At 39.9% G+C, this 11,634-nt stretch overlaps 1 protein-coding gene across 1 annotated transcript; it reads right to left on the bottom strand.

Moving 5' to 3' along the window:
- Positions 1 to 610: 610 nt before the first annotated feature.
- Positions 611 to 4,010, bottom strand: LOC104247907 (cathecol O-methyltransferase 1-like). Its single transcript, XM_070153084.1, has 4 exons — positions 3,511 to 4,010; positions 2,504 to 2,793; positions 1,719 to 1,783; positions 611 to 1,093 (listed from the first exon to the last, which is right to left on the bottom strand). Exons 1-4 carry the CDS (start codon positions 3,924 to 3,926, stop codon positions 797 to 799), a joined length of 1,068 nt encoding a protein of 355 aa, XP_070009185.1. The 5' UTR covers positions 3,927 to 4,010; the 3' UTR covers positions 611 to 796.
- Between the last annotated feature and the right edge of the window lie 7,624 nt (positions 4,011 to 11,634).

Genomic DNA, 11,634 nt, shown 5'->3' with positions numbered 1-11,634 from the left:
CTACTAGTAGCCCATACATTTATGAGACAAGATCTTGGCACACACTAGTAGACTTGTGATTTTGGTTTTATTCCTATGGTCATAAATACATGTACCTGCTTTCGTTTTATCAATCTAAAATCTATTTCTTACTAAATCTATTAAATTAAGGAACATTATTTACTTGGAAAAACTTATTAAAATGGGAAATCACTAGATTGTTCACTGTTGGCTTGCCTAGCAATGGTGTCGAGGCACCATCTCGACCTAAAATAGATTTGGGTCATGAGATTATTATAATCCATCAGGACTATGTTGCAATTTTAGTCACCAATTTCTAGTTAATGCATCCAGACAATCCCCCGTATGGAGCTACCATCATTTCATCTGGTATGTACTCTCAAGTCACCACTCCTTCGAGTACGATAAAATGAATATGGACAAGATTCATCTCCCCCTACTTTGTCAATCGCAGCCCTCTTAGTCCCACTAAGATGGTGAGGAAACTAACTTCCAAGACAGATGCTTTCGCAAGTGCCTGTCTGTGTATATTGAAACTATTCTTATACCAGAGACACGTGACATATAAATCTTACTAGGAATATCAATATAAAATTGGAGAAAGTTAAAATTTATATCCTAGAAAATATGTTTACCAATACTCAAAATAACATCCTTTTATACAAAAGAAACAAACAAGGGAAATAATAGAAATATTATTGGGAATATCAACATTCAATCTGGACTAAGCTGCAATTCCAGTACCAGACTGCCATAAATTTATACTTAGAGTAGAAACTTAACGCACAGTAGAAATCTACTTGCAGAATTCCATGACCCAAAAATTACAGATACAACATATTAAGTTAACGCCTTTGAATCCGGTTTCAGTAGCCAAGGCTCTAAACTCCTGTTCAGATCGCTCTTTGCCTCCAGGATATTGAGCCATCACGATCAAATCACATTGCAAGACGCCAACCACAGCTGTGTCAGTGTCTGGTTTCACTGGTAGAATGGCCTCAACAACAATCACCTTTCCATTGTCTGGTAGAGCCTTGTAGCAGTTCTTTAGCAACTTGAGGTTGTGACTATCACTCCAGTCGTGAAGAATCCACTTCATTAAGAAACAAACAATTATTAGTCGTTGTGGCACGTTATTTTAGTGGAGGAAAAAAAAACTAGTTGGTTTCTTCTCATCTGTCTAAGATTTGGTAGGCAGAATTACATGGTACCCGTATTGATGCGAGGTAGCAGGTACCCAATAGAATTAGTCGAGGCTCATGCAAGCTAAATCGGACACCATACTCATACGCATGCAAGCTAACCCAGACACCATCCTCATAAAATAGAAGTCGTTTTGGCATGTTATTACTCCCCCTCCCCGAATTCCCCTCCCCCCCCCCCCGTTCCAAATTAATAAAACTAGACTTATTTACTTTTGGTAATAAACCGTGAATATTACCATAACAAACAAAAACTTACTACAATCTATGAGCATCTAGAGTTCCAGGCCAACTTCTAGGAAGGGTGCCCAGAATAGCTAGACCTCAGGAAGAAAAAGAATAGCCAAAACCAACAAATACCTTTTGCAACTTCTATTGATGACTTCCTCCACATCCAAATATTAGACATTTTGGTAAGCTTAATTGATTTTAAAATTATTTGACATTTCACAAAAGAGATGCCCTTTATTACTTCTTCTGCTAAGCCTATTCAACTCCTCAAAGATTTGGACGTACCTTCATAAAAATAGCATCTCCTTCTGGAACACTTTCAAACATATCTCCCCCGACATGTTCCACCCCTGCAATATTATGATCACAAACTTAATTCAAGTTAAGAATTGATTGTATATGTACAAGAAAATCTTATATCTGTCGATAAAGCTCTACCATTTTAGATAAGGTTTAATTCAGTTTGATGTAATTGCATAATCATGTAATATGACATTACTGTGACCAGAGGCGGATCCAGAATTTCAAGAGGAGGAGTGTACTGTTATGATGGGGTGGATCTAGACCTTTACATTTGAGTGTTTAACTTTAGTCTCTTACCATAAACTCACTACACTTTTGAAATTATAGGTTCAAAATTACATTCTTTTTGAAATTTTAGTGATTTTCACATATATATCTATACTTCGTGCCAAAAATATGACCACCCAGAGTGGAATTTAAGCCGCCAATTTTACTTATAGAGGTACACCCAATAATAATTGCACCAAAGAAATCTTTATGCATGGGTGCACGCACATATATTTATGTATTATTGAAGAAATATAACTTTATTATACATGGTTTAGAGAGTAGAGCATGAGTTCACGTGAACTAATATCCCTTAACCTAGATACGCCTCTGACTGTGACTCACTTCCTTTATGTCTACGTTTGAAGCTAAAAGCTATAATAGGAGTAATATTTAGCATTTCAATGTATATAAGCTAAGGGAAATATCTAACGATTTTTCATGATGTGAATTAAGTAAATTTAACTAGTGTTGGACCAGATTGTCAAAGTAAAGTAAACAATAAAACAAGAATGAGATCAAGGTTCCAGGATAGGAAGGGGCATGTTGAACAACATGTGGCAAATCAAAATTAGTGCCCTTAATTGTGGGGTATTTAGATGCAATCATCTTGAGGTTAATTCCAAGACCACCTCCAACATCAACCAAAGTTTTAAGGTTCTCGAAACCTTTGTAATTTTCAAGTATTTTTTTCATAACTACAGTAGTGTGATTGATCATCGCCTTGTTGAAAACATCATTGAATTTTGGGTCCGATTTTGAATATTCAAATGCACATACACCATGTACCCTGTCAAATGGAACTTCTCCTTCAAGAACTGCATCTTTTAATTCGAACTTGTAATTTAAAATTAGAAAGAGAGTCATATATGATCTAATTTTGTCGTGCCTCATTTTAAAAAAAAGAGATTAATATCATTTTAATATAGTTTTCGATTTTATATTTTATTTTTTTAACATTATTTCACATCATATATTTAGTGAGAAGTTGGTCAAATTGTGTCACGTAACAAAGACCACACATGATATATAACTTTTACACTATAGAATAATAAATAAAAATAAAAGGACCAACATCTTCGAGAAGTATTTAGTACAACATAGATTTCCTCAACTCCCACGTACGATTAAACTAAATTAAGGTCAATCTAAGAATCAAATTTATCTAAATGGCTTATGAATTAGTTAAGTTGAGAGAATAAATAATTATTAACTTTTTATCTATAGATGTATTTCTTTATTCTGGTGCCGTAACTTAAAACATTTTTTTGAGCTTTCATCTTGAAAGTATATATCTAATGGCTTCGACGCCTTAATAATGCTCCAAAGTTTGGTACTCAATTTATACTATGTTTAGTTGATGGTATAAATTTATTCCACGATAAATTTATAGGTCAACCAAACATAGTATAAATTTAGTTTCAGAGTTAATTGTGGATAACTCATCTTATTTCACATTATCCCATCAAACGTGATATTATTTTATTCCACCTCCCACAAAACTTACCAGCTGTTAATGAATACTTTATCTTGAAGCAAAGCCAAAAGTGGCCCCATTGATGCACCATCTTCATCTCTAACAAAGAATTTTCCCACTTGTGACAAACCATACACTCTTTTCGATCCACCATTTTCTTCCTCAACAATGGAACAAGTAAACAATGAGTAACTAGCCAAGACAAAAAGCATCCTATCCAACATAGTAGCAGCATCAGGATTCTTGCAGTTTGGAATTTGAGTAACAATTTGAGAAGCTGAAAGTTTAGTGTCATTAGCTTTGGCTAATATTTCAAAAACTTCCAATTGGACTGTTGAATTTAATACAAAGGGGAGGACTGAAGATGTCAATAGTTGCATGGCATATGTGCAGTTACGCTCTTCTTCTGTTTGTGTTGGTATTTGGCTTTTGGTTGAGGATTCCATAGCTAAAAATCTAGAGACAAGAAGTAGCTAAAAGAGTTGTAATGTAATTTACTCTTGTAGTGTTTTCCTTTTAGAAGGTTTTTGTTAGGCTTTTTATAAGTATTAGTTGTGACTTTGGTTAAGAATTGTCATATTGGTTAAAGTCTGTGTGGTTACTAATTAATTTCACTTTTTAAGGATATTTTTTATAGTTATTTTTTAACTTTAGGCCATATTTAATCTTATAAATTAGCTTATGAGGTAAGGATGACTTAGAACCATATGAGTAACAGCAATTATATATTCTATTACACACCTAGCATTGAATATTTGGAGTCATCTCTATAGTGGCATCTGATAAAATTGGAATGAACTTGCATTTGGAGCTGGACGATATAACAAGAGTATTAAGAACCCAGAGGCGAATGGAGCATTTGGGCATTGAGTTTATCTGAATCTACTATTTTTAATGCGAAGTATAAATATACATATGTAAATTGCAATAAATAGTAAGTCGGAACTTATGATTTTATGAATATAATAAGTTTAATACTAAAAAGCTTAAAAGTAAAACCCAAATTCTAAATCCACTTCTGATTAGAACCCAATATTGGGTCTTTTTGTTTCCTTTGTGAGTTGCATTGTTGCTTCCTGTGTGAGTTGTTGGTGCGTCGAAATCGTGATGATTAGGAGATGTGTGTTATTTTGATGTTTAATTAATGAAATGCTTGCTGTGCTATTAAAATTCACTTCTTCTCCTTCAAGAGTTTTTTCTCATGATCCATTTCACATTATCGTTGAAGGGGGCTTTGGAACAATAATACGGTTATTTTTTTAGGCGGTTACGAGTTCGAACAGTGGAAGTAGCCATTAATGCTTGTATTAGGGTAGGTTGTCGACATCACATTTCATAGGTGCGACTCTTCTCCGAACCTTACGTAAATACAAGATATTTCATGCATCGGGCCCCCTTTCCTGCTTCAAGCATTTTTCTTATGTTCAATTTTACATTATCGTTGTAAAAATTATATTACATTTTGTACTTATTTTATTTCGAGTGTAGAATCCATAAATTTCTCTGTTAATTAATAAATATAGAAAGTTATTTAGGTTCTCACTGAAATGAGGCATACAAAGGAATGACTATAAAAAAGTTTTGGAAGTTACAAAGAAAGAAAACTTTTAATACTTTATTTTTGTTTTTATTTTGCATAATATTGGTCTGAAAAAAATTTAACTGAATTAAATATCCAATGAGAATTTTATATAGTGTACTCCAACTTATTTGATATAGGAGTGTAGTTGTGTTGTTGTAGAATGTATATGTAACGACCCGACTGGTCGTTTTGCTTTCTAGAACCTCGTCCCCCTAAATAAGATTTTCTATACATGTTTTTACTATTTTATGACTTGCGGGGATGGTTAGTTCGGGATATGGAAGGGTTCAGGTTGAAATCGGAACACTTGGTTCCATAAGGTTGGCTAAAAAGGTCATGTTTGACTTCGGTCAACATTTGGAGTGAATGACCTCAGAATTGGGATTTGACGGTTCCAATAGATTAGTATGATGGTTTCGGATTTGGCGTACGTTCGGATCGAGTTTTGAATGACCCGGAGCGTTTTGGTGCCGAATATTGAATGTCGGTTCTTAGAAGGTTTTAGAAGTTCTTTAAATTTGGTTTGGAGTGGGTTTTGGTGTTATCGAGGTCCAAAAAAATTCCGAGACCGGGGATAGTTCCGTAATATGATTTAAGACTTGCACACAAAATTTGGTGTCATTCCAAGTAGTTTAAGTACGTTTCGGCGCATTGGAAGTAAATTGAAGAACTTGAAGTTCATGAGTTTGATTCAATTGGTTTTGGGGTGTGATTCTTAGTTTTAATGTTGTTTCGAGCGTTCCGAGAGTTCGAGCAAGTCCGTTTTGTGATTCCAAACTTGTGGGTACATTCGGACGGGGCCCCGGGCGCCCCAAGGGTTAATCAGACGAGGCTCGGAACAAGTTGAAAATTGGGAGCAACAGCTGAAGCTCCCAGTCAGTATCATAATGTCACATGTGCTTGGACAGCCACAGGTGCGAGACATGAGCCGTAGAAGAGAACAATTGAGGGCAACCCAGCCATTCGTAGGTGGGGAAGTTTTGGTAGTAGTCGCAGGTGCAGAAGGCTCGAAGAAGAGGTCCTTTTGGTCTGCAGATGCGGAGCTTGGCCAGGTAAGGGGGATGCGCATCTGCGAGGATTTTTCCGCAAGTGCGGGACCATAGATGCGGCCAAGGCACCGTAGGTGCGAAAATTGCTGGGCAGAAATGTGATGACCCAAAAAGTCATCTCTTGTTTTAGAATTCAAATCTGTGTTTCGAGGCGTTAAAAACCTCCTTTTGTCTCTCCTCTATTTGTGTGCGCAATCCGGGCGGATATCCGGAAAGCCTCTACGTGAAAATTTGAGAAAAATGCTAAATTTTGCCTTTAAAATTGAATTAAGTTGACTTTCGTCAAAATTTTAGGTAAACGGACCCAGACCCGTAATTTGACGGTCCCGGAGGGTCCGTAGAAAAATATGGGACTTGGGCGTATACCCGGAATTGAATTTCGAGAAATGAATTTTTAAAGAAAATTGTTTAATTGAAAATATAATGGTTTTTAAAAATTTAAAAATGCTTGATTTTGATGGTATCGGGCCCGTATTTTAGTTTTAGAACCTGGTACATGTTTGATGTAGTATTTCAGTTACATCTGTGAGATTTGGTAAGAAACAGAGTTTATATGACGTGATTCGGACCCTCGGTTGTAAAAATAGAAACTTTAAGAGTTCTTGAAATTTTCATTGATTTTGATGCTAGTTTCGTAGTTCTAGGTGTTATTTTGGCGATTTTATCACGTGAGTCCATATGATGTTTTTAGACTTGTGTGCATGTTTGGTTTGGAACCCCGAGGGATCCAGTGTGTTTTGGATAGGCCACGGGGTGTTTTGGATATAGAGATTTCTGCTATTTTGTTGTTGCAGGTGCACAGATGTAACCTTCTTCGCGTCCGCGAAGGAACTCTCGTGAACGCGAAGAGTAAAATTGTCTGAAGGAAAATTCCTTCAACGCGAACGCGAGCCACAGGTCGTGAACGCGGAGCATTAGGGGTGTTGTCTTTCGCACACGCGACCTAGCTATCGTGACACGAAGGCCATTTTGGCAGGGACCTAGGGGAGGGGATTGATACACTACGCGAACGCTGCCAGTGGCTCGCGAACGCGAAGGTTAGGGGGTAATACCTTCGCGAACGCGAAGGTTAATAGGACCACTGCTTCGCGAACGTGACAGGCTTCTCGCGAACACAAAGAAGACCTGTCCAGTGATTTTAAAATAGTACCTAGGTCGGGATTAGACCAAAATTTCATATCTTCTTCCATAGAATCCGACCTTGGGCGATTTTTGAAGTGGGGATTCAACACCAATCATAGGTTTGTGTTCTTAAACTCAACTCTTCAATTTTCCATCAACACCCATTATATTTGAAGGCCTAAATCTTGTTCTTTAAGGGTAGAAATTAAGGAATTTGGAGAAATTGGGGATTTTGCTAATTTCGAAATTTAGACCTCGATTTGGGTCGGATTTTGAAACTAATTACATATCCGGGCTCAGGGTGAATGGGTAATCGGGTTTTTGTCCGAACTTCGAGTTTTGAAGAAGCGTGCCCGTGGTCGGGTTTTGACCTTTTGGGAAGAATGTTGGGAAATCCATAATTTTTCATTTGAATTGGTTTCTTGGCTTCAATTAATGTTAATAAATATATTATGAATAGATTCGGGCAGATTGGAAGTGGAAACTAAGGGGAAAGTGGTATTTGAGGCTTGAATTTGGTCGTGGAATCGAGGTAAGTGTTTGGTCTAACCTTAGCTTGAGGGAATATGTGTTGTTGTCTTATTTGCTACGTGTTAGTATCGAGTACGACGTATAGGTGAAGTGACGAGTATATATACGTTGGTGTCGAGCATGCAAGTGAGTCTTATACTATAACTGTTGTGACTCTTATTATGTATTGTTCATGCTTAAATTGCTGATTATCCATGTTGAACAAGACTTATGATATTCTATTGTTGATTCCCCTCGCCGGGATATTATTGTTTCTATTGTTGATTCCCTTGCCGGGATGTTATTGTTTCTATTGTTGATTCCCTTGTTGGGATGTTATTGTTTCTACTGCTTGGATGAGAAAAGAGTGATAAAGCACGAAGGGTGATGTCGTGCACATTCATACTTATGCATATGGTGAGGAAGAGTGATAAAACACGAAGGGTGATGCCGTGTACATTTACATTTACATTGATGCATACGGTGAGGAAGAGAGATAAAGCATGAAGGGTGATGTCGTGCACATTTCTATTATTCATATGGTGAGAAGGAGTGATAAAGCACGAAGGGTGATGTTGTGCACATTTGCTTTTCTAGCAGGTAAAATGTTAGGCGCCATCACGGTCCTGACGGTGGAAAATTCGGGTCGTGACAAGTTGGTATCAGAGCTCTAGGTTGCTTAGGCCTCACAATTCACGGAGAAGCTTAGTAGAGTCTGTGGGATCGGTACGAAGACGTCTGTGCTTATCCCCAGATGCTACAGAGTTTAAGAATAACTTCACATTTATTCTTCTCTATCGTGCAATTTGCTTTCTCAATGCTCATTGAACTTCTACTCCGTGCTTTCGCAGATGGCGAGAACATGTACGGCTTCATCAATTGATCAGTAGCTCGAGCCCCCTAGCGGCAGCTCCTACAAGGGGCAGAGGATGAGGCTGAGACCGTGCTAGAGGCTGAGGCAGGGGCAGGGCTCAGCCTAGAGCAGCAGCACCAGCGGCGGAGCCTCAAATAGAGTTTGATGATGAGGTCCCGGCGCAGATAGTTCCAGCGGACCCAGCTCAGATTCCATAGGGGTTCATCGCTACCCCGGTACTCCAAGATGCTCTAGTCCGTCTAGTGGGCTTTATGGAGAGTGTCACTCAGGCAGGCATACTTCCTATAGCACCAACCGTCTCTCAGGCTGGGGAGGAGCACAAACTCCCATTACTCGCACTTCGGAGCAGGTGGCTCCCTAGTTTTAGAGTCTAGTAGCTCAACCAGTTGGGGTAGTTCCAGCGGGTTTTGTAGCTCAGACCGGTGATGGGTCAGCTATGTCTTCAGATGCTTTGTGGAGGTTGGATAGGTTTACCAAGCTTTTCACTAATACCTATGGCGGTACATATTCAGAGGATCCCAAGGACTATTTGGATAGTTGTCATGAGGTTCTACGGAAGATGGGGATAATGGAGACCAATGGGGTCGACTTTGCTACTTTCCGTGTGTTAGGTTCCGCCAAGAAATGGTTGAGAGATTATTGTTTGGCCAGACCAGCTGGGTAACCAGCTCTCACTTGGGACCAATTCTCGCAGCTATTTCTCGAGAAGTTCCTTCCCGTCACTCAGAGAGAGGAGTACAGCAGGCGGTTTCTAGCGTCTTCAGCAGGGTACTTTGACTGTCACCCAGTACTAGAGGAGGTTTATTTTTTGGATCGTCATGTTCTTCTGATACTCCCCACAGAGAGAGAGAGGGTGAGGAGGTTTATTGAGGGACTCGCTCAGCCTATTAGATTGCATATGGCTTAAGGAGAAAGGGAGCAAGATTTCTTTTCAGGATGCGGCCAATGCGGCCAATGTGGCCAGGCGGGTTGATATGGTTCTAGCTCAGGGGGAACGGTCAAGGGTCTGACAAGAGGCCTCGTCATTCTGGCAGATTCAGTGGTGTCTCGCCTGGAGGTAGGGATTCTTTTGGTAGAGGTCATCCTCCCAAGACGTTTCATTCAAAACTTCAGGCTTCTCACGGTGCTCCAGGTGGCCGTGGTTCTCATATGTAGTATTTGATCAGCTACCCTACAGTGCATCACCAGCTCCTATCAGTGCACCTCCACTCCAGGGTAGTTACTCAGGCCGTCAGGGTCAGTTTAATGGTCAACAGTCTTAGCAGCCGAAGTCTTGTTATACTTGTGGCGATACGAGGCATATTGCTAGATTTTTCCCTTGAGCCTCGAGCAGTTCTCATCATCAGGGTTCTCGTGCCATGGTTCCAGCACCGGGTGTTCCACCACCTGCTCAGCCAGATAGAGGTAGGGGTCGAGGTGTTAGAGGTGGAGGTCAGGCAGCTAGAGGTGGAGGCGAACCAGCAGGAGGCCATCCCAAGGATGTAGTTCAGAGTGGTAGGGCCCAGCCCCGATGATATGCTTTCCTAGCCAGGCCAGAGGCTGAGTCCTCTGATGCAGTTATCACAGGTATTGTTTTGGTTTGTAGTAGAGATGCTTCAGTTTTGCTTGATCTGGGGTCTACATACTCCTATGTGTCCTCTTATTTTGCTTCATATTTAGTTATGCTTCGTGATTCTTTGAGTGCTCCCGTATATGTGTCCACGCTGGTAGATCGTGTCTGTCATTTGTGCGTTGTTATTATTGGGGGTCTTGAGGCTAGTGTAGATCTCCTACTTCTCGATATGGTAGACTTTGATGTTATTTTGGGGATGGATTGGTTATTACCTTATCATGCCATATTGGACTGTCACGCCAAGACCGTGACCTTAGCTTTGCTGGGGTTGCCTCTTTTGGAGTGGAGAGAGACCCCTAGTTATTCTACCAGTAGGGTTATCTCTTATATGAAGGCTCGGTGTATGGTCGAGAAGGGGTGTTTGGCTTATTTGGCTTATGTTTGTGATTCTAGTGCTGAGGTTCCTTGTATGGATTCTTTGTCAGTTGTTCAGGAATTTCCCGAGGTATTTCCTTCTAACCTGCCTGGGATGCCACCCGACAGGGATATTGACTTTTGCATTGATTTTGCTCCGGGCACTCAGCCCATTACTATTCCGCCATATCGTATGGCCTCACCAGAATTGAAAGAATTGAAAGAACAGTTACAAGACCTGCTAGATAAGGGCTTTATTAGACCTAGTGTCTCGCCTTGGGGTGTATCGGTGTTGTTTATTAAGAAGAAGGATGGATCGATGAGGATGTGCATAGATTATCAGCAGTTGAACAAAGTTACCAACAAGAATAAGTATCCATTGCCAAGGATTGATAATTTGTTTGATCAGCTTTAGGGTGCCAAGGAACTTTCGAAGATTGATTTGAGAAATGGCTACCTTCAGTTAAGGATTAGGGCATCTGATGTCCCTAAGACAGCTTTTCGCACTAGGTACGGGCATTATGAGTTCTTAGTGATGTCATTTGGGTTGACAAATGCCCCAGCAACTTTTATGTCTTTGATGAACCGGGTGTTCAAGACTTATCTTGATTCCTTTATGATTGTTTTCATTGATGATATCTTGATCTACTCCCAAAGTCGAGAGGAGCACGACCAGCATGTTTGAGTCATTCTCCAGACTCTGAGAGATAGTCAATTGTATGTTAAGTTTTCGAAATGTGAATTTTGGTAAAGTTCAGTAGCATTCCTGGTTCATGACATATCAGAAGGGGGTATTCAGGTGGATCCTAAGAGGATTAAGGCAGTTATCAGCTACAGAGATCCGGAGTTTCTTGGGTTTGGCGGGTTATTACCGCTGATTTGTGGAGCGTTTTGATCTATAGCAACCCCGATGACCAGGTTGACTCCGAAGGGTGCCTAGTTCAGGTGGTCGGACGAGTGTGAGGTGAGCTTTCAGAAGCTCAAGTCAGCTTTGACTATGGCACCGGTGTTGGTATTGCCCACAGGTTCAGGGCCAAATATAGTGTATTGT

This window comes from Nicotiana sylvestris, chromosome 8 (assembly GCF_000393655.2).
Source record: "Nicotiana sylvestris chromosome 8, ASM39365v2, whole genome shotgun sequence".
Taxonomy (NCBI): domain Eukaryota; kingdom Viridiplantae; phylum Streptophyta; class Magnoliopsida; order Solanales; family Solanaceae; genus Nicotiana; species Nicotiana sylvestris.
This window is presented reverse-complemented; position numbering and strand designations above follow the sequence as displayed.